This window comes from Loxodonta africana, chromosome 2 (genome assembly GCF_030014295.1).
Source record: "Loxodonta africana isolate mLoxAfr1 chromosome 2, mLoxAfr1.hap2, whole genome shotgun sequence".
Lineage (NCBI taxonomy): Eukaryota > Metazoa > Chordata > Mammalia > Proboscidea > Elephantidae > Loxodonta > Loxodonta africana.
In genome coordinates this window covers 46,869,658-46,897,645 of record NC_087343.1, presented here as the reverse complement: position 1 = coordinate 46,897,645, position 27,988 = coordinate 46,869,658, and the positions used below count along the sequence as shown (strand labels likewise).

The following is a 27,988-nucleotide window of genomic DNA, read 5'->3' as shown; positions in this document are numbered from 1 at the left end:
TATTTCTGCTACCCTATAAAAGATTATGGGGGCAGTGGTGGTTCAATTCAATGTGGGGGATGTGGGGGGGGGGGTTCAATGGTAGAATTCTTGCCTTCCATGCAGAAGATCTGGGTTCAATTCCCAGCCAACACACTTCATGTACAGCCACTACCCATCTGTTAGTGGAGACTTGTGTGTTGTTTGTTCTGATTACCTCCTATTCAGCCCATTGGTAAATTCACCACCCTAAATGGTTGGAGATGGCCACACACGACACCCAACATTGGAATGATGAACAGAAGTTTATTAGCCGTATATACATGCGGTCTTGGAGAGAATACCGTACTCTTTGCAGGGCCACACAAGGGTTGTACTCTGGAATAGATGAAACAAGAAGGGGTGTGGGAGGCAGGCTTTATAGTAACAAGAGGGTGAGGTGCCCCTGGTTTCCACAGGAGAACGTGATTTGCTTGTTTGAATAATTTCACAGGCTGGCAGGTAAGTGAAACCCATTGAGCACCCTGTGGAGTACAGTACATCTGTTGATGGGGGAATTATCCAGGTGGGGAGCCTTTCTCAATGGGTGGAAGGCGCATCTGGCAAGAAGAGTGGAATGCACAGTTAGGGCTTTGGGGCCCTGTGAGGCTCAAAGATGTCAAGGCAGTCCATGAAATTTTAGTCTTACGATACACAAGTGCATTGGGCATATGACCAAGTTTGGGCCAATGGGTTGTAAACGCAGGCAATATGTGTAATTTCCAAGTCATCTCTAACTTAAAGTCAGGCTGGTTTCTGTGAACTTTGGCTTTTCTTACCTTTCTGTAGACTGGATCAAGGAAATGAGGGCGACAATATTTTGGCACATTCTTTTTTTTTTAAATGAAAGTTTATAGATCAAGTCAGTCTCTCATACAAAAAGCCACATACACCCCACCGTGCACTCCCAGCTGCTCTCCCCTTAATGAGACAGCACATTCCTCCTCTCCGCCCTGTATTCCCCGTGTCCATTCAACCAGCTCCTGTCTCCCTCTTCCTTCTCATCTTGCCACCAGCCGGGAGTCGCCCACATAGTCTCATGTGTCTACTTGAGCCATGAAATTCACTCCTCACCAGTATCATTGTTGGGCGCATTCTTTGAGACATATGTTCCCCACAAAATAGGGCACCATATTTTGGCATGTTCTTTGGAACACATGTTCCCCACAGAATATGTATTAAAATCTATATTTCATAACATAAATTCAGAAAGACTCCTTGATTCATCATGCCTTCTATTACTGAAAACACATAGGTTTAAACAAAAAAAAAATTTTTTTTAAGTAATAAGGTCTTGAAAGGGTTAAGTAACGTCACCATATTTTACCGATAACAGTATTTGTGAAATTATTTTGAAAATGTTAGTATATTTTCACCGACTGTCTTAAAAAAAGGAATGGAAATTGTCTAAATTAAAGGGCTGATGTTAGTGATAAGAAACACAGGCCGCATAAACTAAACACCTTTGAGAATAAAAATTGAAATCATTAAGTGTGTTGTAAGTGATGAATCAATTTACCTCATTTGGATTCTTGTTTAGATTTCAAACTGCATTTCCTAGTGTGAAAAAAAGTATATAATTAAGGAACAGGTACAAAAAAGTTTATTATCAAAAAGTGTATACGGAGCTAATTATATCAAGTGGTCACTTGAGACTGTGTTGGCATCTCCTGTCTGGAGGGGGGATGGGAGGATAGAGAGAGTTGGAAGCTGGCAAAATTGTCACGAAAGGAGAGACTGGAAGGGCTGATTCATTAGAGGGAGAGCAAATGGGAGTACGGAGTAAGGTGTATATAAACTTATATGTGACAGCCTGACTTGATTTGTAAACGTTCACTTGAAGCTCAATAAAAGTTAATTAAAAAAAAAAAAAAGTGTATACAAAAAAATAAAGTTGAAATCAAATATTTTATACTTTTCCTTATTCTCTACACTCTCTGGGGGTAAAATTTTCTTTACAAGATGTAAATCTAATGTTTGCCTTTGTTACATTCATCCCTAGTCCACACTCAATATATATACAGAATAAATATATATTCTCAGAAAAAAATACATGAAAATGTTATTGGTGAGTTATAGGATTACATTACTAGCTACTCTGAGTTATGATGAAGCCCTGGTGGCGTAGTGGCTAAGAGCTTGGCTGCTAATCAAAAGGTCAGCAGTTTGAATCCACCAGTGACTCCCTGGAAACCCGATGGGGACGTTCTACTATGTCCTATAGAGTCAGGGTGAGTCAGAATGGATTTGGTATTTTTAGGTTCGAGGTATGGTATAACAATTTATTTTTATGGTCTTTTCTACTTTGTATATTTCTGCATTTTCAACACTGTCTAATGAAGGAACACAGAGATTTACAGTATTCCACAATAACAGGAAGATTTCTCATTCTGTTACCATGTCTTCTCAGCTCCAACGCCTTGCGTATAAGAGATGCTCAATAAATAAATTCAAAAGCAGAAAAAAAAAAAAAGAGAGGAGAAAAGGAGAGAAGAATGAAATGGAAAAGGAGGAGTTTGTGTTGGGTAGCCTCTATTTGCTCCTCTGTATCCACTCCCCACCCTGCTCAAAGCCTAAGAGGCTGACCTGCACGAGCTGGTGTGTGGGCCCCTAGGCCTCTGGTCTCTGGTTGGTTTGACCAACGGGATGCACTGGCAGGAGCTCAGAGGTGGGGAGGTGATATTTACTCCCCATTCTACTTCCCTGTGGGTCACTGCAGGCTGCTGTACCCCTCAACCAACCAGACCCAAGACCCTTTCCACATGATCTTCTGATTGGAGGAATCATTCATTCCCCTTTCCCTTAGATCTTGGGAATGGTGCCTTCCTTTTACTAGATCCAGGGTACTGTGCTCTTCTTTGTGGGTTTTTTTTTTTTTTTTAACACCTTGCCCAAAACAAAACCCATTGCCATTGAGTCTACTCTGACTCATAGAAGACACTAAAGGAGAGAGTAGAACTATCCCATAGGGTTTCAAAGGAGCACCTGGTGGATTTGAACTGCCAGCCTTTTGGTTAGCAGCCGTGGCTCTTAACCACTACTCCACCAGGGTTTCCACACCTTTCCCGGTCCCTTATAAATAGTGTCTTTATTAAATTCTCCTCAAATTACCTAATTTGAATGGTCCATATATTTATTGCCCAGACTGATACTGAATTTGTTGGTGATAAGAACCCAGTGGTTTCTATCCTCCAGAAACTAATCTTGAAGGACTCAGAGAAACTTTAAAAAAAAAAGAAAAAAAAACGCGACCATTGTTCATTTCAAGAATGAGCAATTGAACAAGTTTAAGCAAAAGAATTATTTTCAGTTGAGAAACTCCACTTCTACATCAAAGATCTTGTAGTTATGAATTACTTATGATACTTTTTCTGCTGCTCAAAGATAAAGATAACATTTCACATGAATGCTCCTCTCTTTCTTCACTCTTACAACCTTCTGAGAGATTCAGCACTTTGTAAACACTCAATATTGATTATTTAATACATGAAAAAACAAACAAAGGATACCTATGTAGTATGAAAATGTTCTCAGAGATTATTTCTTTTCAAAGATCATTTCTCATGCATTTGTCAGTATGATTTTTCTTGGGTGTCCCTGAAAGGATTTTTTTTTTAAACAAAAAGAGTTTTTTTTAACCCAGAAAAAAAATTCAAATGTTTTAGCATTTGAAATTAATAGCAATTTTATTAAAGTTTCAAATTCAAAAATCAGGGTTTTTAATTCAGTAACAAATCATATTATCTTATTTATAAATCTAGTGAACTTTAACATCTACCTTTAAAGGAATCTTTTACTAATATTTGGTGTCATTTACAAGTTCAGTTAATTAAATTTCACATCTTTGGATTCAACCAACCTCAGATGAAAAACATTTTAAAAAAAGACTTCTTTTTCTTGTCATTGTTCTCTAAACAATACCATATAACAACTATTTACATAGCTTTTACATTGTATTAGGTATTATAAGTAATCTAGAGACAATTTAAAGTATACAGGAAGACTGCATAGGTTATATGCAAATACTATGCCATTTTATATAAGGGACTTGAGCATCTTCAAGTTTTGGTACCTGCGGGGGTTCCTGGAACCGGTCCCCCGTGTTTACAGAGGAATGACTGTATTTTAAATGGTGTTTACAAATTTAATATATTAGCTTAACCTAATGCTTCCAATTAGCAGAACTTACCCAAATACTTAGAATAATGAATAAGTTAAAATTACAAATTCAGTGAACCTTAAGTTCTTAAACATTTCAATACCTTTTCAAACTTTGTAAACTTATCTTAATCCTTTCAACTTCAAAAAATTGCAAACTCTAAAATTTAAAACTCAGTTATACATTTTAAATTTGAATCATAAGGCTAATATTTTAGATCCTCTAATAAACCAAATTTCTTAAATATTACAAATATTTTAATACAAACAAATTAATTTTACTGGTTTTTAGTTCATCATTTTATGTCACAGAGTTTTATCATTTAAGCAAATTGCATGGTGGTTAAGAGCTACTGCGAGTTATGACCGCTAACCAAAATGTCGGCAGTTCAAGTCTACCAGACCCTCCTTGGAAACGCTATGGAGCCCTGGTGGCAAAATTGTTCAACAGCTTGGCTGCTAACCAAAAGGTTGACAGTTTGAATCTACCAGCTGCTCCTTAGACACTTTATTGGGCAGTTCTACTCCGTCCTATAGGGTCGCTATGAGTCAGAATTGACTCAACAGCAAGGGGTTATACCAAGAAACCTGATTTAACTATTCCCAAATAGCAGGGTTATCCGTTCAGCAGGCTGATGTTGGACCAGAAGCTTTTGACCAGGGTGCCTCTAGAGCAGCAAACATCTAGGGCAATTTTTCCTGCAATGCTGTGGCCATTTGAGCCCTGTTTTATGGTCACTCTGCAACTATTGTTAGTTGCCATCGAGCCGATTAGAACTCATGGCAACCCCATACGTGCAGAGAACTGCTCCATAGGCTTTGCAAGGCTGTTGACTTTTCAGAAGCAGATTGCCAGATCTGCCTTCCAAGATGCCACTGAGTGGGTTTGAACCACCAGCCTTTAGGCTACTAGTTGAGTAGTTGACCATTTCCACTACCCAGTGACTCCTTAGCAACTAAACCAAACATAGACCAAATGCATTGTCATTGAGTCGTCCTACTCACAGAGACCCTACGGCACAGAGTAGAACTGCCCCATAGTGTTTCTAAGGACCATTTATGGATTCAAACTGCCGACCCTTTGGTTAGCAGCTGAGCTCTTAACCACTGCACCACCAGGGCTCCTTTAAATCCATTCTCCTCCATATGAGGTTGTCTCACAGCCCTCATCAGTGGATTCGGCTTACACATTACCTCATACTCAAGGTTGGATTGAACTAATTTATTTACTGCTTGACTCTATTCTTAATTTCTTCATATTATCCCTGTCAGTTAAAATACTTCTCAGAAGTATTTTAACGATATTCAGTCAGGCTTTGCATATCTTTTTGTCTGTGTCATGCTGAGGACAGTAGTCTTTTACCATTACTGAAACTCTTTAGGTTACTACATGATAGGAATGACCTGGGTAAAGGCTAGGTTTCATAGGTTCCTGGCGTAAGCACTTTAATGTTTCCCTACCTTTTTGGAACCTGCTTTTGGGTAGTATACCTTGGCCTGTGAAGGACTGGCCCAGGATGACTTAGGCTGAGATGGTCTGGGCTGAGAGGACTTAGACTGGGAGCACTTAGGCTGAGTGGGTTTGGACTGGGGAGTATTAGGTTGGGACGGTTTGGGCTGAGTGGGTGTGGACTGGTGGGCTTTAGGTTGGGAGGGCTGGGGCTGAGTTGGTTTTATTCGAGTGGGTTTGGGTTGAGAGAACACAGGTTGGGAGGGTTGAGGCTGGGAGTGCTTGGGCTGATTAGATTTGGACTGAGAGCTGGGTGAAAGTTTGCTAGTGGACATGGGATGCGGTTGTGTTTGGAAAGCTGGATTTGAAGGCCTACTCTGTGTCTTCTGCTGGGCACTTTGCCCACAGGACGGTCTAATGGGCTTTCGTGTGGTTCCTGCTGCTTGAAAGGCTTGATGACGAGGATCTTTTATGTGGGATGTTCTCATTACTTTTTCCGTTGCTGCAGCTAGCTGTGCTCCCTGAGCACAGGCTGGCCCAGGTTGTGGCTTTCCAACTCTTCCTGTTGGCTGTAAGCCCAGGGAATGGAAGTGACCTACCTGAGAGATCACTGCCCCAGACTTTCCAAAAGCTCCCATTGTTTCTGGTCTTTCAGGCCAGGCCTGTGCATGCTGAGAGATAGGTCTTGGTTGTCTCCCAAACATTCCATTCCAGTCACATCCCCCAGTGGTTCCTGAAAATTTCATGAATGTTTTATCCGAATAAAACCTCTGGGGTTGGAAGTATTGAAAACCAAAACTCTTACCTCGACTATGAGCCCTTGTGTTATGAAAGGTGAAAGGACGGAAACACTTAGGCCTCTGCTCTGGCCAAAAGGGGTGGCCTATAAGCCAGGAGGATTTCAAGGAAGCCTGGTTAAAGCTACCTCCAATCCTGGATGGTAAAGGCCAGGAGTTTTGTGGAAGAGACCTGAAAACTGAGGTGGAGTAGCTATTCTGAGGATTCTGGCTGACTGCACATATAACCCCAGTATCTCTTGTAGGCATCTGAGCTGGGGTTTTTGGCTGACTATGTCTTTGTTGTCCCTTACTTTCAGCTGTTCCAGCCATGTTTTCACTAGGGGAAACCTGAATTCCTTGAGTGTTCTCACAGTCTTGGTCTACCTGGATCCCCAATTCCCTGGCCAGGGGGGCCATGTCTTTCACGGACACACATCTGAGTGAAGAGCACATCACTTCCTGGAGGGCAGCTTGAAGGCACTGCATGTCCTTCCCTCTATCCCCAGCTTCCTCGCCTTCTAAAAACAGTAGCTGTGATGGCTTCAATTCCAGGATCCTCTGAAAAATCTGAGCCTCTTCACTTTCCCTGGCCTGCGGACTGAGGACAAAGTAGCATTTTTCAAGTGCAGCTTCTCCTAAAAACCTTAGCAGGCTCCATTCCTTCTCACCTACGTAGTCGGTGAAAAAAAACACAGCTGAGGAAACTTCCATCAAAAAACCAAATTGCACGCAAAAACATTCTAGGTCTCCACGAAGGTTGGCCACAGCAACAGGCTTTTGAAAAAAACTAAGGTTTTCCTTTAGATCATCGCCATCAGGAAAACACCAAGTTATCTCAACCAGGCCATCAGAGATTTGCCGGGGAAGCACCAAAGCAGGCGAATCCTGATGAAGAAAGATTTTGTGCGATTTCACCTGGGCAGGCCTGAGCAGTGCGTTGAGGATTTTGGACTTGGAGAAGCTACAGTATCCTAAACGAACAAAAGAGATGACAGGCATCTTGATGTGAGCCAGAAACTTTTCTGTATCCTCAGCAGGTCCTCCTGAGGACTGGGCTGACTGCTTCTTCACAATGTTCTTCATAGCCCCCAGCATGAAGATGATTTTGTTGTTTTCTGCATCAGGCAGTAGCAGGGGAAGAGCAAACTGGCATCGATACATGTTTGACATGACTTCGCATTGCAAAGAGCTGTCTGAACAAAGCATGGCAGCACAAAGGACATCAAAGGGGTTAACGGTCTGTTTGTCTCTAAGTTCCAAATTCTCCATTTCAGTTAGCAATTCCCCATTCCTGTCCTCGCTTGGAAACTTGTGCCTGAGAATCGAATCTCTGGCTGTCAAATCCAGTGCTTGAACTTTCATCAGGAAATTCCAAGCTAAATCTCCAGGAGTTTCAGGTGTCCATGTGTATCCTCGGTCTAAGGAAAACTGTTTAACAAAATCTGGCAGAAGCTTTCTGCTCCTATCCATGTTCAGACATGCCAGGACGTCTTTAAACACTTTTTTTCTTTCTGTTGGAAAAAAGATACTCAGTGAATGCCATGTTTGGACTCTAAGCTTTCCTCAAAGACTTTTAAAATTAGATATGTAATTGATCTTCTCATTGCAAAAAGACCAAGCAATACAGATAAACTCAAAGTCCAAGAACTTTCATCATCCTGCCAATCCCACTTCACTTCTAAGAGATATGTCAATATGGATGTTTGCTTCCCATCCCTTTTCTACAAACGTACATGTGTATACATATATAATGAATGTGATTTTATTTTTACATAAATGATATCATACTAAACACATGACCCTTCAACCTCTTTTCACTAAATGGTATTTCTAGCAAATTCTTCTTAGTCTCTGTCTTAGTCATCTAGTGTTGCTATAACAAATACCACAAGTGGATGGCTTTAACAAATGGAAATTTATTTTCTCACAGTCTAATAGGCTTATTGACGCCAAACTCAGGGCGTCAGCTCCAGGGGAAGGCTTTCTCTGTCGGCTCTGGAGGAAGGTCCTTGTCATCAATCTTACCCTGGACTATGAGATTCTCCATGCAGGAACCTGGAGTCCAAAGGACGCACTCTGCTCCTGGCACTGCTTCCTTGGTGGTATGAGGTCCCCCCCTCTGCTCACTTCCCTTTTCTTTTAATCTCTTGAGAGATAAAAGGTGGTGCAGGCCACACCCCAGGGAAACTCCCTTTACATGGGATCAAGACATGATCTTACTAAGAGTGTTACAATCCCACCCTAATCCTCTTTAATATAAAATTTCAATCACAAAATAGAGGACGACCACACAATACTGGGAATCATGGCCTAGCCAAGTTGACACATATTTTGGGGGGACACAATTCAATCCATGACACTCTCTATATATAATTTTATCCATTGCATGGTATTCCATGGTTTGGATGGGCCATTATTTATTTAACCATTGCCTGTTGATGATCATTTAGGTTTCTCCTTTTTTTTTTTTTTTGCTAATGTAATGTCGGAGGGGTCTTGTCTGAAAGCAGAGAATACCAGAAAGATGCTTACCTGTGTTTTATTGACTATGCAAAGGCATTCAACTATGAGAATCATAAAAAATTATGGATAACACTGTGAAGCATGAGAACCCCAGAACACTTAATTCTGCTCATAAGGAACCCGTACACAGACCAAGAGTAAGTTGTTTGAACAGAACAAGGGGACACTTCATGGTTTAAAATCAGAAAAGATGTGTCTCAGGGTTACATCCTTTCACCATATTTACTCAATCTGTATGCGGAGCAAATAATATGAGAAACTGGACTATATGAAGAACAGGGCATCAGGATTGGAGGAAGGCTCATTAACAACCTGCAATTTGCAGATGACACAAGCTTGCTTGCTGAAAGTGAAGAGAACTTGAAGCACTTACTGAAGAAGATCAAAGACTACAGCCTTCAGTATGGATTACCCCTCAATATAAAGAAAACAAAAATCCTCACAACTGGACCAATATGCAGGATTATGATAAACAGAGAAAAGACTGAAGTTGTCAAGGATTTCATTTTACTTGGATCTACAATCAACACCTATGGAAGCATCAGTCAAAAAATCAAACGACCTATTGCATCAGGAAAATCTGCTGCAAAAAAATTCTTTAAAGTGTTAAAACTCAAAGAAGTCACTTTGAGGACTAATGTACACCTGACCCACACTCATATGCCTCATATGCATGCAAAAAGTGAACAACAAATAAGAAAGACTGAAGAATTGATGCCTTTGAATTATAGTGTTGATGAAAAATATTGCATATACCATGGACTGCCAGAAGAATGAATAAATCCATCTTTGAAGAACTACAGCCAGAATGCTTCTTAGAAGTGAGAATGGAGAGACTTCATCTCACGTACTTTGGACATGTTATCAGGAGGGACCAGTCCCTGGAGAAGGATATCATGCTTGGAAAAGTAGAGGGTCAGTGAAAAAGAAGAAGACTTGCAACGAGATGGATTGACAACAGTGGCTGCCACAATGGACTAAAACATAGCAAAAATTGTGAGGATGGCACAGGACCAAGGAGTGTTTTGTTCTGTTACACATATGGTCATTATCAGTCAGAACCGACTTGATGGCACCTAACAACAACAATCCTTTTATGGAGGGATGAAAAATTTTGTCAGTGTCTCATTGTATACACGTATGAGGAATTCTCTAGGTTAATACTGATTTCTTTCTGAATTTTATCTCTTGCGAAATTTTGGAGAAACTAAAGATTTGATTTCCATGAAAGTCTTCTCAGAATTTACACGCTACCCCTCATTTTTCCTGATATCCCAACTTTCAGTATATTTTCTAGCCACATCTTGGGAATAAGATGGGAATTAGTGAAGAAAGAGGATCACAATGGATCCTTATTGTGGCAAGCTAGCAGGAGCTGCTTGGATCCCCCTCTAAAAATGGCCTAGAAGAATCTATACAAGTGAAAGTTGTTGTTAGATGGATTTCAGGAATTAACAAAAGTAACTATAAGGAACTCTTGGGTGGTGGAAAAGGTACTTAAACTGAAATATATGCTAGAGTAAGAAGGTAAAGGGGAATTGGCAGCTAATATGAAGGGTTCCCAGGTGAGGCAGTGAGAATATAAGTTGCAGGGAAACTTTTAAGTTCTCCTCTTGCCCATCCTCTACCTTGCTTTAGGATGACCATTCCCTGCTCCTTCAGCACAGAAATCAACACCCACACAGTCTAGGCCAGATGTTAGTGCTGATGAGATAATTGAATTCCCAAGTGGTGCAAATGGTTAAAGTGCTTAACTGCTGATTGAAAGACTGGAGGTTCAAGTGTCCCAAAGTTACCTCAGAAGAAGCTTTAGTAGTCTACTTCTGAAAAATCAGTCCTTGAAAACCCTATAAAGTACAGTTCTACTCTGACCCACATGGGGTCACCATGAGTTGGAGTCGACTCAACAGCAACTGTTTTTTTTTCCTTTAACTATTCTCAAGAATGTGAAAGAAAATAGGTCCATAATAAGTAACTAAATAAGAATTCACAGAAGAGAAATAGAAAGCATAAAAAGGAATAAAATAGAAATTCTATAAGTTAAAAACACAATATCTAAATTTTTTGAAACTCACAAGATGGGCTTAACAGCAGATTGGAGATGACAGATGAGTCACTATACTTAAAGGTAGATCAACAGAAATGTTCCAATCTGAAGAACAGAGAGAAAAAAATTAATAAAAAAATGAACAGAGCCTCAGAAACCTATGGAGGAATATCAAAAAGTCTAGAGTACATGTAATGGGGGTTTCAGAAAGAGAGGGGAGAGCAAATGCAGAAAAAAAAACAAAAACTTTTTTTTGACTAAAATAAGGGCTAAATTTTTTCCAAATTTGATTATTAAAAGTTACAGATTCAAGAAGCTCTGCAAATCCTGAAGAGGACAAAAACAGAGAAAACCACATCTAGACGCATCAGTCAAACTGCTGAAAAAAATCAATAAAAAAAAACTTGAGGATAATCTGAGAAAAATGGCATGATATTTACAGAGGAAGAATGATAAAATGACTAAAGACTTATCTCTAGAAAAAATGGAAGCCAACAGTCAAGGAATGGCATCAAAAAAGTGCTGAAGGCAAAAAAAAAAAAAAATGCCAGTCCAGAATTATGTACTCAGGAAAAATATCCTTCTAGAATGAAGACACAATAAATATATTTTCAATAAACAAAATCTAAGAGGATTTAACACCAGCATACCTGCACTACAAAAAATAATAAAGTTCTTCAGGCTGAAGGTAAATAACATCAAATGGAAACTTGGATCTTCAGAAAGAAATGGTAATATATGGGTAAATACGAATAGTAAATACACGTAGTTTGCTGAACCCAACTACAAGCTGGAGGGGAATGGAGTTGATTGATACAGTCTATACAAGTTGGCCTTCTACAGCAAAGAGTATACAAGGCAACGTTGTAAGTCTTCCTGAGGCTTTGATTGGACACTGTGACTATTTTATGGGATGAAATTTAACATGACAAAAAGCATGAAGACCCTTTTCCTTTGAGTCAGATGCATTTGGACTTTTTTTTTTTCAGTTACCATTGCAAAGAATGGGAATCCCAGAACACTTATTTGTGCTCTTGAGGAACCTGTAGATACATCAAGAGGCAGCCGTTCAAACAGGAAACAGAACATGGGGACACTGTGCGGTTTAAAGTCAGGAAAGGTGTGTGTCAGGTTTTCACTATACTTATTGACTCTGCATACTTGGGAAATAATCTGAGAAGCTGGGCTATACGAAAGATGGGGCATCAGGATTGGAGAAAGACTCATTAACAACCTGGAATATGCAGATGACATAACCTTGCTTGCTGAAAGTGAAGGGAGCTTGAAGCACTTACTGATGAATATCGAAGACCACAGTCTTCACTATGGGGACCGTGGTCTCAGGGAACATCTAGATCAATTGGCATAACACAGTTTATAAAGAAAATGTTCCATGTTCTACTTTGGTAAGTAGCGTCTGGGGTCTTAAAAGCCTGAGAACGGTCATCTACAATACTCCACTGGTCTTGACCCTTCGGGAGCAAGGGAGAATGAAGAAAACTAAACATACAAGGGAAAGATTAGTCCAAAGGACTAATGGACCACATCTACCACGGCCTCCACCAGACTGAGCCCAGTACAACTAGATGGTGCCAGGCTACCACCACTGACTGCTCTGACAGGGACCGCAATAGAAGGTCCCAGACAGTGCTGGAGAAAAATGTAGAACAAAACTCTAACTCACAAAAAAAGACCAGACTTACTGGCCTGACAGAGACTGGAGAAACTGGAGAGTGTGGCCCCTAAACACCCTTTTGGCTCAGTAATGAAGTTACTCCCAAGGTTCACCCTTCAACCAAAGATTAGACTGGCCCATAAAACAAAACAAGACTAAAGGGGCACACCAGCCCAGGGATAAGGACTGGAAGCCAAGAAGGGACAGGAAAACTGGTAATATGGAACCCAAGGTAGAAGACGGAGAGTGTTGACATATCGTGGGGTTGTTAACCAATGTCATAAAACAATATGTGTACTAACTGCTTAATGAGAAACTAGTTTGCTCTGTAAACCTTCACCTAAAGTAAAATAATAAAAAAAAAAAGATCACAGCCTTCAGTGTAGATTACACCTCAACGTAAAGAAAACAAAAATCCTCATAACTGGACTGATATGCAACACCATGATAAATGGAGAAAAGATCGAAGTTGTCAAGGATTTCATTTTACTTCGATCTATAATTAACACCCATGGAAGCAGCAGTCAAGAAATCAAAAAACACATTTCATTGGGCAAATCTGCCCATTGTTAAAAAGTAAAGATGTCACTTTAATGACTAAGTTTAGCCTGACCTAAACCATGGTGTTTCCAATCGACTAATATGAATGCAAAAGCTGGACAATGAATAAGGAAGACCAAAGAATGGACACTTTTGAATTACGGTGTCAGCGTCGAGCATCAAATATACCATGGACTGCCAAAAGAACCAACAAATCTGCCTAGGAAGAAGTACAGCCAGACTGCTCCTTAGAAGCAAGGATGGCGAGACTTCATCTCATGTACTTTGGACATGTTATCAGGAGTGATCTGTCCCTGGAGAAGGACATCATGCTTGGTAAAGCAGAGGGTCAGCAAAAAAGAGGAAGACCCTCAACAAGATGGACTGACACACTGGCTGCGACAATAGACTCAAACATAACAATTGTGAGGGTGGTGCAGGACCGGGCAGTGTTTGGTTCTGTTGCCCATAGGGTCTCTGTAAGTCAGAACTGACTTGATAGCACCTAATAACAACAGCCACTTGCAAAGACAAATATCACTCAGGAAAGAGATAGAGGACAGCCACATGTCTCCAGTCAACTAGAGGGGATTGGTAGCCATCAGATTTAGATTACAGGCCATAACTATTATTAAGACTTTCCTTGACCTCTGTCTTAGTCATCTAGTGCTGCTATAACAGAAATGCCACAAGTGGATGGCTTCAACAAAGAGAAATTTATTTTCTCACAGTCTAGTAGCTAAAAGTCCAAATTCAGGGTGTCAGCTCCAGCAGAAGGCTTTCTCTTTCTGTCGGCCTTCTCATCAATCTTCCCCTGGACTAGGCGCTTCTTTGCATAGGAACCCTGGGTCCAAAGGACGTGCTTTGCTCCTGGCATTGCTTTCTCAGTAGTATGAGGTCCCCAACTCTCTGCTTTCTTCTCTTGCCTTTTTATCTCTTGAGAGATAAAAGGTGGTGCAGGCCACACCCCAGGGAAACTCCCTTTACATTGGATCAGGGATGCAACCTGGGTAAGGGTGGTGTTACACTCCAACCCTAATCCTCTTAACATAAAACTACAATCATAAAATGGAGGACAACCACACAATACTGGGAATCATGGCCTAACCAAGTTAACACATATTTTTGGGGAGACACAATTCAATCCATGACAACCTCTTTTGCTAAAGGTATTAGATTGATGGCAATAATAGCCCCAATTAATGGCTTCTTGATATCCATATCCTTTGCAATGATACTTTATAAGAGGTAGGCTATATTTCTCCAAACCTTGAATCTGGGTTGCTCTGTGACTAACTTTGGCCAACAGAATGTGACAGAAGTGATAACATGATAATTCTGAGCTTCAGTCTCAAAAGGCCGTGACTACTTCTACTCTCTTTTCTCCCTCTCTCTCTCACTCCTTTGCTCTTGCCATAAGAACGCACCCCATCTAGGCTGTGAACAACCCCTGACTAGCCTGCTAAAAGATAAAAGACTAGTCTACAGTCCCCAGACATGTGAGAGAGCCTGGTCAGGATCAGAAAAGCTTCCTACCCAACTAGCAGCTGACCACAGATACATGAAGTGAGCTCAGAGACCAGAACTAACCAAACCACAGACACATAAACAATAATAAGTTCTCATTGTTTCAAGGAAAAGAATTTTGAGCCAGTTTGTTATGCAGCATTATCGTGGCAATAAATAACATAAAAAATTCAGGAAAACAAAACAATACCATTTAGGCATACATAATAATATAATAATGTTACCTATGGATTAAGGTGAGTAGGAATGGTGAAGAGAGGGAAAAAAAAAAAGAATAGGTAAATAAAAGGGTCTTTTTGAAGACCAATGATGATACTATGCAAGGAACTAATTAATTTAATTCTATGCAACAACTAGCATCCCTAAGTTGTGTAAACGGTTAAACACTTGGCTGTTAACAGAAAGGTTGGCAGTGAGTCTACTCAGAGGTGCCACAGAAGAAAGTCCTGGCAATCTACATCAGAAAAATCAGCCACTGAAAATCCTATGGAGGAGGCAAGGCCAAGATGCCTGACTAGGCTGAAGCTACCGCGGATTCCTCTTGCAACAAAGACCTGGAAAAACAAGTGAATCGATCATATACATGACAATCTACGAACCCTGACCATCAAACACAGAACTAAGGAGTTGACTTCAGTGACAGGGGAGCAAAAAGCCACGCGGTGAAGCAGTGACTGCTTCTGGAACCAGCATCCCCGCCACGGCTTTGAGCTCTCGTGGTTCCCTGGCCCAGAGTGGTAGGGCTGATCGCAGCTTACTGGTATGGGGCAAGCATGGGATGCAGCCCTGACCCGTAACCCCCTGGAGTAACCTCAGCAGAGACTCAGCCAGCGTAAGCAGACTGCACACTGATGCAGCTGACAAGAGAACGAGAACCCATGGGGAAGCAGCGACTGTTTTCAGAGCCTGAAGCCAGCGTCCCAGTCAGAAAACCTTGGTGCTAGGCTTTGGACTAACTGCAGAGGAGCAGATCACGGCTTCCAGAGATGGCGCAAGCACGGGAGGCAGCCCTAACCCCCTGGAGTAACCTCGGCCGGAAACCCAGCCAGCACAGGCAGGCTGCACACTGACGTGGCAGACAGGAGGAGAAATCATGGGGAGTCTGGAGTGCAGCGTCCCAGCCAGAAAACCTTGGTGCTGGGCTTTGGACTAGGAGCGGAGGAAATGATCATGGCTTCCTGAGGTGGCGCAAGCACAGGATGCAGGCCTGACCCTCGGGGGCAATCTCGATCCAGCCAGCACACACAGGCTGCACACCCCTCTAGAATCTCAGATAAAACAGTCTTCACCAAACAAGATAAGTAACTTTGTCTATATTGCCACTCTCTCCTATCTATCTGATCCCTCCCCTCCCTGCCCCCGGAGGCTTCATTAACATTGGAATTTCCTGGACCAGGGAGTGAAGTGCTCTGTGTTTTTGTTTTTGTTTTTTTTCCTAACCCATTCTCCTGGCCTGAGAGAAGCAGCAATTAACAATCCGGGAGAGAAAAATCCTTCCCTGACTTCCCAAAACTGGTATAATACAGAACCAGCTCCAGCCAAGCAAAAGAGGTCCACAGTCTCTGGCTTTCATTCCTACAGGGAACCAGGTGGCTATTGAAATGCAAAGGCAATTCTGATAGAGATCTGACTGTAATTGTTTCAACAAAGCAGTGGAAAGACAAGTTTTGGAGGTATGATACCTCTCTACCTATTAAACAGAGCCCTCACTGATCCACAGCAGGGAACTGAGGGCTAAAGCTCCACCCACACCACCTAGCCACCTGCTAAAGTGGTCTGAGAATAGTGACGCCTACCAATCTTTAGAGGTACAAGCACTGGGTGCCTAAGGTACAGCTGCAGAGCCCACCCACCAAAGTGCTCTGGGAATAGAGACACTCCTACCTCACTGGCAAGTGGGGGAAGGCTGTCAGCATCCTGCCCCCCTCAGAGTGTGACCCCCTGCCACTACTAGAATCTGGTGCATACAACCATCACCACTACTCCTCTAAGTAAATAGGTTACAGCCTACACCACACTAGAGGTGACCCACAATCAGCACACCTAAGCTGATTCTATTCAAGAATAGTGAATGGACTCATAGGCTCATATATCTGGTAACAGCTCAAACCAGCTAGTAATAGGACATAAGTGATTCAAAGGCTACAACAATCAAGATAGTGCAATCTAGTAGCCCATCTGGGTATATTGAAACAAAACAAAACAAGAAGATAAGACTCAGTGAGCAAATATAAAATAAATCAATACAATATCTTATAGATGGCTCAGAGACAGCAGTCAATATCAAATCACATAAAGAAGCAGACCATGATTGCTTTTACAAATCCCCAAATTAAAGAATCAAAATCTTTCCCAAATGAAGATACAATCCTGGAATTGCCAGATGTAGAATATAAAAAACTAATATACAGAATACTTCAAGACATCAGGAATGACCTCAGAAATGAAATAAGGCAATCTTAAAAATAAGGAACACATTGATAAAGCAGTTGAAGAAATCAAAAAGATTATTCAAGAACACAGTGGAAAAATTAATAAGCTGCAAGAATCCATAGCGAGACAGCATTCAGAATTCTAAAAGATTAACAATAAAATTACAGAATTAGACAACTCCATTTTTTTTTTATAGGAAGTCAGAGGAGTAGAATCAAGGAATTGGAATGCAGAGTGGGGGAGTTAGAGGATAAGGCAATTGACAACAATATAGTTGAAGAAAAATCAGATAAAAGAATTAAAAAAAAATGAAGAAACCCTAAGAATCATGTGGGACTCTATCAAGGAGAATAATTTGCGGGTGATTGGAGTTCCCAAATAGGGAGGGATAACAGAAAATATAGAGAGAATAGTTGGAGATCTGTTGGCAGAAAACTTCCCTGGCATCATGAAAGATCGAAGGTATCTATCCAAGGTGCTCATCGAACACCATATAAGATAGATCCCAAAAGAAAATCACCAGGGCATATTATCATCAAACTTGCCAAAACCAAAGATAAAAGAGAAAATTTCAAAAGCAGCCAGGGATAAACAAAAAGTCACCTACAAAGGAGAATCAATAAGTTCAGACTACTCGGCAGAAACCATGCAGTCAAGAAGGCAATGGAATGACATATATAGAGCACTGAAGGAGAAAAACTGCCAGCCAAGAATCATATATCCAGCAAAACTCTCCCTCAAATATGAAGGTGAAATTAATGCATTTACAGGAAAACACAAGCTTAGAGAATTTGCAAAAACCAAACCAAAGCTGCAAGAATTACTAAAGGAAATTGTTTGGTCAGAAAATCAATAATATCAGATACCAACACAACACAAGGTCACAGAACAGAACATCCTGATATCAACTCAAATAGGGAAATCACAAAAACAAATTAAGATTAATTTAAACAAGAAAAAAATGCTCAAAATAGGGAATCATTGAAGTCATTATGTAAAAGATTACAATAATCAAAAAAGAGGGACTAAATACAGGAGGCATAGATCTTCCATATGGAGAGGAAATCAAGGCGATATAGGATGATACAAGTTAGGGTTTTACTTAGAAAAATAGGGGTAAATATTAAGGTAACCACAAAGAGGTCTAACAATTCCATACTTCAAAATAAAAACCAAGATAAACATAACGACTCAGCAAAAATAAATTCTACTACTATGAAACTGAGGAACACAATTTACAAAGAAAAACTTCTCAGCACAAAAAAGTAAGTGGAAAAATGAAATTGTCAACAACAAAACACACAAAAAACGGCATCAAAATGACAGCACTAAACTCATACTTATCTATAATTATGCTGAATGCAAATGGACTAAATGCACCAATAAAGAGACAGAGTTGCAGACTGGATTAAAAAACAAGATCCGTCTATATGCTGCCTACAAGAGACACACCTTTGACTGAGAGACACAAATAAACTAAAACTCAAAGGATGGAAAAAACATATCAAGCAAACAACAACCAAAAAAGAGCAGGAGTGGCAATATTAATTTCTGACAAAGTAGACTTTAAAGTTAAACCCACCACAAGGATAAAGAAGGACACTACATAATGACTAAAGGGACAATTTACCAGGAAGATATAACCATATTAAATATTTATGCACCCAATGACAGGGCTACAAGATACATAAAACAAACTTTAACAGAATTGAAAAGAAAGATAGACACCTCCACAATTATAGTAGGAGACTTCAACACATCACTTTTGGTGAAGGATAGGACTTCCAGTAAGAAGCTCAACAGAGACACAGAAGATCTAATTGCTACTATCAACCAACTTGATCTCATAGACTTATACAGAACACTCCACCCAACAGCTGCAAAGTAAACTTTTTTTTCTGGTGCACATGGAACATTCTCTAGAATAGATCACATATTAAGTCATAAAACAAATCTTTGCAGAATCCAAAACACTGAAGTATTACAAAGCATCTTCTCAGACCATAAGGCCATAAAGGTAGAAATAAACAACAGAAAAATCAGGGAAAAGAAATCAAACACTTGGAAACTGAACAATACCCTACTCAAAAAAGACAAGGTTATAGAAGACATTACAGAGGGAATAAAGAAATTCATAGAATGCAATGAGACTGAAAACACTTCCTATCAAAACCTCTGGGACACAACGAAAGCAGTGCTCAGAGGTCAATTTATATCAATAAATGCACACATATATCAAGAAGAAAGAGCCAAAATCAGAGCACTGTCCTACAACTTAACAAATAGAAAGCAAGCAACAAAAGAATCCATCAGGCACCAGAAGAAAACAAATAATAAAAATTAGAGCAGAATTAAATGAATTAGAGCAGAGAAAAACAATTGAAAGAATTAACAAAACCAAAAGCTAGTTCTTTGAAAAAATTAACAAAATTGATAAACCACTGGCCAGACTGACTAAAGAAATACAGGAAAGGAAACGAGTAACCCGAATAAGAAATGAAATGGGCCATATCAGAACAGACCCAACTAAAATTAAAAGAATCATATCAGATTACTACAAAAAATTCTACTCTAACAAATTTGAAAACCCAGAAGAAATGGATGAATTCCTAGAAACACACTACCTATCTAAACTAACACAATCAGAAATAGAAAAACTAAATAGACGCATAACAAAAAAAGAGACTGAAAAGGCAATCACAAAACTCCCAACAAAAAAAAACCCTGGCCCGGATGGCTTCACTGCAGAGTTCTACCAAACTTTCAGAGAAGAGTTAACACCACTACTACTAAAGGTATTTCAAAGCATACAAAAGGATGGAATACTACCTAACGCATTCTATGAAGCCACCATATTCCTGATACCAAAACCAGGTAGACACCACAAAAAAAAGAAAATTACAGACCTATATCCCTCATGAACATAGATGCAAAAATCCTCAACAAAATTCTAGCCAATAGAATTCAACAACATATCAAAAAAATAATTCACCATGACCAAGTGGGATTTATTCCAGGTTTTTTTAGTATGCAAGGTTGCTTCAATATTAGAAAAACAATTAATGTAATCCACCATGAAAATAAAACAAAAGACAAAAACCACATGATCTTATCAATTGATGCAGAAAAGGCATTTGACAAAGTCCAACACCCATGCATGATAAAAACTCTCAGCAAAATAGGAATAGAAGGAAAATTCCTGAAGATAATAAAGGGCACCTATACAAAGCCAACAGCCAACATCACCCTAAATGGAGAGAGTCTGAAAGCATTTCCCTTGCGAATGGGAACCAGACAAGAGTGCCCTTTATGACTGCTCTTATTCAACATTGTGCTGGAAGTTCTAGCCAGAGCAATTAGGCTAGACAAAGAAATAAAGGGCATCCAGATTGGCAAGGAAGAAGTAAAATTATCTCTATTTGCAGACAACATGATCTTATACACAGAAAACCCTCAGGAATCCTCAAGAAAACTACTGAAACTAATAGAAGAGTTCAGCAGGGTTTCAGGTTACAAGGTAAACACAAAAATCAGTTGGATTCCTCTACATCAACAAAAAGAACATTGAAGAGGAAATCACCAAATCAATACCATTCACGCTAGCCCCCAAAGAAGATAAAATACTTAGGAATAAATCTTACTAAAGATGTAAAAGACCTATACAAAGAAAACTACAAGGTGCTACTGCAAGAAACTAAAAGAGACCTACATAAGTGGAAAAACACACTTTGCTCATGGATAGGAAGACTTAACATTATAAAAATGTCTATTCTACCAAAAGACATCTATATATACAATGCACTTCCGATCCAAATTCCAATGACATTTTTTAATGTGATGGAGAAACAAATCACCAACTTCATATGGAAGGGAAAGAAGCTCCCGATAAGTAAAGTATTACTGAAAAAGAAGAACGAAGTGGGAGGCCTCACTCTACCTGATTTTAGAACATATTATACAGCCACAGTAGTCAAAACAGCCTGGTACTGGTACAACAACAGACACATAGACCAACGGAACAGAATTTAGAACTCAGACATAAATCCATCCACATATGAGCAGCTGATATTTAACAAAGGCTTAGTGTCAGTTAATTGGGGAAAAGATAGTCTTTTTAACAAATGATGCTGGCATAACTGGATATCCATTTGCAAAAAAAAGAAACAGGACCCATACCTCACACCATGCACAAAACTAACTCCAAATGGATCAAAGATCTAAACATAAAGTCTAAAACGATAAAGATCATGGAAGAAAAAACAGGGACATTGTTAGAAGCACTAATACAAGGCATGAACAGAATACAAAACATTACTAAAAATGACGAAGAGAAACCAGATAACTGGGAGCTCCTAAAAATCAAACACCTATGCTCATCCAAAGACTTCACCAAAAGGGTAAAAAGACCACCTTCAGACTGGGAAAAAATTTTCAGCTATGACATCTCTGACCAGTGCCTGATCTCTAAAATCTACATGATTCTGTGAAAACACAACCACAAAAAGACAAACAACCCAATTAAAAGTTGGGCAAAGGATATGAACAGGCACTGCACTAAAGAAGACATTCAGGTGGCTAACAGATACATGAGGAAATGCTCTCGATCATTAGCCATTAGAGAAATGCAAATTAAAACTACAATGAGATTTCATCTCACTCCAACATTAATCCAAAAAACACAAAATAATAAATGTTGGAGAGAGGGGAATACTTATACACTGCTGGTGGGAATGTAAAACGGTACAACCACTTTGGAAATTGATTTGGTGTTTCCTTAAAAAGCTAGAAATAGAACTACCATGCAACCCAGCAATCCTACTCCTCGGAACATATCCTAGAGAAATAAGAGCCTTTACAAGAAAAGATATATGCACACCCATGTTTATTGCAGCACTGTTTACAACAGCAAAAAGCTGGAAGCAACCAAGGTGTCCATCAGCGGATGAATGGATAAATAAATTATGGCATATTCACACAATGGAATACTATGCAGCAATAAAGAACATTGAAGAATCTGTGAAACATTTCATAACATGGGGGAACCTGGAAGGCATTATGCTGAGTGAAATTAGTCAGCTGCAAAAGGACAAATATTGTATAAGACCACTATTATAAAAAAAAGATCTTGAGAAATAGTTTAAACTGAGAAGAACACATTCTTTTGTGGTTAGGGGAGGGGGGAGGGAGGGAGGGTGGGAGAGGGTTACTTACTGATTAGATAGTAGATAAGGCCTACTTTAGGTGAAGGGAAGGACAACACTCAATACAGGGGAGGTCAACACAACTGGACTAAACCCAAAGCAAAGAAGTTTCCTGAATAAACAGAATGCTTTGAAGGTCAGCAAAGCAGGAGCAGGGGTTTGGGGACTATGGCTTCAGGGGACATCTAAGTGAATTTGCAAAATAAAATCTATTAAGAAAACATTCTGCATGCCACTTTGAAGTGTGGTGTCTGGGGTCTTAAATGCTAGCAAGCGGCCATCTAAGATGCATCAATGAGTCTCAACTCACCTGGATCAAAGAAGAATGAAGAACACCAAGCTCACAAGGTAATTATGAGCCCAACAGACAGACAGGGCTACATGAACTAGAGTCTACATCATCCTGAGACCAGAAGAACTAGATGGTGTCCAGCCACAACCGATGACTGCCCTGACAGGGAGCACAACAGAGAACCCCTGAGGGAGCAGGAGAACAGTGGGATGCAGACCCCAAATTCTCATAAAAAGACCAGACTTAATGGTCTGACTGAGACTAGAAGGACCCTGGTGGTCAGGGTCCCCAAACCTTCTGTTGGCCCAGGACACGAACCATTCCCGAAGCCAACTCTTCAGACATGGATTGGACCAGACAATGGGTTGGAGAGAGATGCTGATGAGAAGTGAACTACTTGCACCATGTGGACACTTGAGACTATGTTGGCATCTCCTGTCTGGAGGGGAGATGGGAGGGTAGAGGGGGTTAGAAGCTGGCAAAATGGTCACGAAAGGAGAGATTCGAAGGAGGGAGCGGGCTGACTTATTAGGGGGAGAGTAAATGGGAGTATGTACTAAGGTGTATATAAGTTTATATGTGAGAGACTGACTTGATTTGTAAACTTTCACCTAAAGCACAATAAAAATTATTTAAAAAAAAAAAAAAAAACCTATGGAACACAGTTCTACTCTGACACACATGGGATTGCCATGAGTTGGAATCAACTCAATGGTAACTGGTTTGGTTTTGGTTTATGCAACGACTAAAATATATAAATAAATAAAAATTAATAGAACCTAAAAGCAACTATGTGTTGGGAAGGTATATGGGAATGGGCGGGAGGAAGAAATCACTCTTTTCCAACTTAAGTAGAACTGGGATGTGAGCCTCCAGGACTGAATATGACCTGGTAGCTACCTTCCCATTCCCATTCTCTATTGAGAACTCAATGATGTTTCCTTTCCCAGACAATATCCCCTCAAGTGAAGTATTTTTCATATTTTCAATTTTCATTAAGAAATATTCAAATTCAATGGCAAAAGTTGAATGACAGATATTTACAGAAACAACAACAAAAAAGAGAGGGTAGCTGCTGGTGCTGTTTATGTACAAACACCTCATGGGGTTTCGTTCCTTGGTTTGGAGGTTTAGGGTTATGGTTTCATGAGACATCCCAGTTAATTGGCCTAATAATGTGTTCAGGGCTTCTGTTCCATCTCTTCGTTCATTGTATAGTGCCTGGGGTTTTAAAAGCTTAAAAGCCATCCAAGGCACAATTGGTCTCTATTCACCTGGAGCAACAGAGGAAGAAGGAGAGTCAGGAATAGGAGGAAGAAATGGAATGGGTGGCTAATTGCCTCCATAAATAACTACCTCCTTTGCCATGAGACCAGAAGAACTGGTTGGTGCCCAGCTACCATTACTGAACATTCTGAGCAAAGATTCTATAGAAGAACCCTGATCAAACGGGGAAAAATACAGAACAGAATCTCAAATTCTCATGGAATCCAGACTTTGTAGACCCATGGAGGCTGAATGAACCCCTGAAACCATTGCCCTCATATAATCTTTAAACCTTAAACCAAAAATATCCCTTGAAGTCTTCTTAAAACCATACAATAATTTAGCTTAACTAGTAAAGAATGTCTGCCTGGAGCTATGCTTTTTTTGAGGACTATCTATATGGGATCAAATTGACAACAGAAGCTTGAAAGATTAGATAGAAATCTTAGGGGGCAGTGAGTTTATGTCAACGGGGGAAGAACAACTTGGAAAAGGAGGGTGAGAATGGTTGCACAACTCAAAGAATGTAATCAATGTCACTGAATTGTACAGGTAGAAATTATTGGTGTATGTTCTGCTGTGTATATTCTCAACAACAAAAATAAATTATTTTAAAAAATACATTTTCCATATGACCCAGCTATCCCATTTCTAGGTATTTATCCAGTAGAAATGAAATCATACGTCAGCACAGACTTGTACGAAGTAGACTAGTATTTGCCTAGAACCCCGGTTTGTACATGGGAGGAGCTGGAGGGTAAGGGGGTCGTCTAGGAAGAAACACGGGGAACTTTTTAGGGAAATGGAAATGTTGTGTATCTTGATCATGGTAACCCAGTGCCATCGAGTCGTAGTAGTCATGTATAAATTTTAAAACCTCATCAAAATACCCACTTAAAATGGGTGCATTTTATTACATGTAACTACTCCTCAATGAAGTTGTTTTAAAATATAAAAAATATGTATTCTAATTTTAGAAACTGATAAAATTTTCCTCATCAAGGCGAGATATGGACTGGATCATGCCTAGTAACAATATTTGAGAATCTTACCCATTCACTACAAATTCCTCTGATTGTCTCCACTTCAAGATTTAGGCCCAACTTAAAGCACTAAAATGAGTAAAGTGGTTTAATGTGAAAATAGAGGTAACCTTAAAATGATATGCATGATGGAAAATGACTGTAGAAGCCTGTAAGCTGACAATCAATACTTACATTTGCTTGTATTGTCCATCATGTCCTAGGTCCTGGGTGCTCCTCCCTATCAACACCCACCTATGAGCAGATGCTAGGTTCAAGAGGCACAAGAAATTTCTGAGTAGGCATATGGCATCCTCCCTCATCCCTCCTCCCCACTATGTCATGGCAGTCTAAAAAGAAATTGTTGCCTAACTAAACTACACACATCAAATGTTGGCATTATTCCCATACCTTCCATACTTTTCTTCTCCTCCTCTTCCAATAACATGCCAGTTTCCGACTCCTCATAACTCTGCTCATCATCAGAGAACTCTGTGGGTTCTGAATTCTCAGAGTCCTCTTCACCATAGTATACAACCTGCTCTGTGTCATAGTCCTCCTCTTCTACAGTGGTTTCTGCATCTTCAAAGTATCCAACAGATCCTAGATATTCTTCTTTTCCCAGGTATAATAAATCATCTGGTTCCTCGTCTCTCTGTCCATCCCTTAAATATGCAATAGTTGATGGAATTTCATATTCAACATCCTCAACTGAATGTGAGAATGTGTCTTTTGGTGTGCCGCATACCTTCTCATTCTCCTCCTTAGAGGACAAAGCAGTTTCCCTGTCACGAATTTTCTTGTCCCCAAAAGGCTCAGAGGTTTCCAAATCCAATTGTCCTTTCTCTTTGAAGAACGCTGTGATCTCAGGGTTCTCAGGCTGTTTCTCCCCGGAGAAAAAAGTATCTTCTGAATTCTTGCTTACCCCCGTAGATTGAGAAGGTTCTATAGTCTCATGTTTTAAAAACTCTGAAAAGGACAAGAAAGCTCTTGTTGTGTTTTTCCAAATTAACAAAAGAAATTTGATAACTTGAGTTTCCAAGGCCTCAAAGCATCCTCCCTCGTCTTCATTTCACTGGAGGATAGGAATACCTACCACTTCCTACATAACTTGCATGGCTCCAAACCAACTGTCAGACCTTTTTCCCGATGAAGAAAATCAGATTACGCTTTGCCTTGCTCACTAGTTTGGGTCCTCCGTAAAACCAAACCAAAACCAAACCCATTGCCAATGAGTCTATTCTGACTCATGGCAACCCTACAGGACAGAGTAGAACTGCCCCACAGGGTTTCCAAGGAGCAGCTGGTGGATTTGAACTGCTGACCTTTTGGTTAGCAGCCCAGCTCTTAACCACTATGCCACCAGGGCTCCCAGCAACCTCAAAAGGTAAAGAAGTAAACCATAAAATTTTAAGCCGATGAACAGTGTTTACTTGTGGATTTCTGTGACCCGCAACCTATTCAAACTTTCTGCAGCCATTGCTGATGGACTCTGAACTCAATTTCTAATCAGGAAGCAAACAGCTCTAATTTGGAATAGTACGTTCTAAAAATAATAAAATCTATTTTTCTAACCAAGTAAGTCTTGTCCTACATTAAAGTCCATCAACATTCACCTTTTTATCAAGTCTCTGCCTCTCTAATGTCTTCTCTTAAAATAATCCTGAATATTGTTTAGGTTACTAGAAAAGGAGCTATATCAACCTCTAGTGGTAAATCTACAGAAGTGCTAAACAATCCACTCCAGGAGAACTGTTCTTTATCCCCTAAAACCAAAAAATAAATAAACAAAACAGAACCCATTGCCACTGAGTCGATTCTGACTCATAGTGACCCTACAGGATGGAGAACTGCCCCACGGGGTTTCCAAGGCTGTAAATCTTTAGGGAAGCAGAATGACACATCTTTCTCCCACTGAGATTCAAACAGCTGACCTTTTGATTAGCAGCCCAGCGTTTAACTAGTGCGCCACCAGGACTCCTCTTATCCCCTACCCAAACCAAACTAAACCAAACCAAACCCGTTGCTGTCAAGTCAATTCCAACACGAAGTGACCCTACAGAACAGGGTAGAACTGCCCCATAGGGTTTCCAAGGAGCGGCTGGCGGATTTGAACTGCTGACCTTGTGGTTAGCAGCCAAGCTCTTAACCACTGTACCAGTAGGGCTCCCCTTATCCCCTAGGCCACTACATATTTTTGAACACTTAAGAATTAGCATCTAAATTGTTCTAGAAAACTGAGATTCAGCTGGCATTCTTATCACAAAAGAAAGTGAAATTACTGATCCACCATCTATGTGTGCTAAAAATTATTTTTCCTCTATTTTCAAAATGGCTATTTTCAAGATGCAGCATGTGGTCTGGGGGGCTGCTAATGTCCGTGAATTCACTTCGTTGGTAAACAAGCCCCGGACGGTGTCATCCTTAACCATATTCTCTTTCCAACTGTATTTCAAGGTGCAGCTGTCAGAACAATGAGCAATTTGCACTGACACTAAAACAACTGCCAAGTTTTGGGGACAGTATGAACAAGTTATCAGTCCCCTAAATCAATGAATTATGTTGTTCCCAGCTTTTTAAAATTTGGACATTTTCCCCTGATATCATATTTCATTGAAGATTATCTCCCAGGGAAAAACAAAAATAAGAGTCGATAATTTTCTTTTTTCAGAAAATCTGTCCCTTCACCCCCTCAAAGAGTGAAAAACTTCAAAATTCAACTTACCGTGCCTTAAACTTAAGTCCCAAATGGTAGCTGACTCTGGAAAAGTACTACCTAAACACTGGAGAAAATGCAGACAGCTCATTTCTCCCTTTTTCTGTACCAAAATTAGCAGCTTCCGACTTTTCTTCAGGGGATCTGGAACATTCTCCAGAATCTCGTACTCTTCTTCAGAAATCAGCCTCCGAGAGGTTAACGTGTCTAAGACAGTATCAGGGTCTTGCTGGAGGATTTCAAGTAACTTTTTTCGTTCTCTTTCTATGATCTCTGACGGAACACCGTCAGTAGCCATTGTTTCAGTTTTCTGCAAACCAGGAAGCAGATTAGGAAGTGGT

The 27,988-nt window shown here is 40.1% G+C and overlaps 1 protein-coding gene across 5 annotated transcripts; it reads right to left on the bottom strand.

The window, feature by feature from the left end:
- Window positions 1-265: 265 nt before the first annotated feature.
- CARD6 (caspase recruitment domain family member 6) lies at window positions 266-27,988 on the bottom strand. Of its 5 annotated transcripts, none has more exons than XM_064271588.1 (5): window positions 27,657-27,987; window positions 25,343-25,900; window positions 6,226-7,916; window positions 1,538-1,575; window positions 266-578 (listed from the first exon to the last, which is right to left on the bottom strand). In XM_064271588.1, the coding sequence occupies exons 1-4, from the start codon at window positions 27,943-27,945 to the stop codon at window positions 1,555-1,557; spliced, it is 2,559 nt and encodes an 852-aa protein (XP_064127658.1). In that variant the 5' UTR covers window positions 27,946-27,987; the 3' UTR covers window positions 266-578; window positions 1,538-1,554. The 5 variants fall into 5 exon arrangements, with proteins under 5 accessions (XP_064127658.1, XP_064127660.1, XP_064127653.1 ...); XM_064271590.1 differs by having other exon boundaries at window positions 266-357; XM_064271583.1 differs by having other exon boundaries at window positions 266-1,575.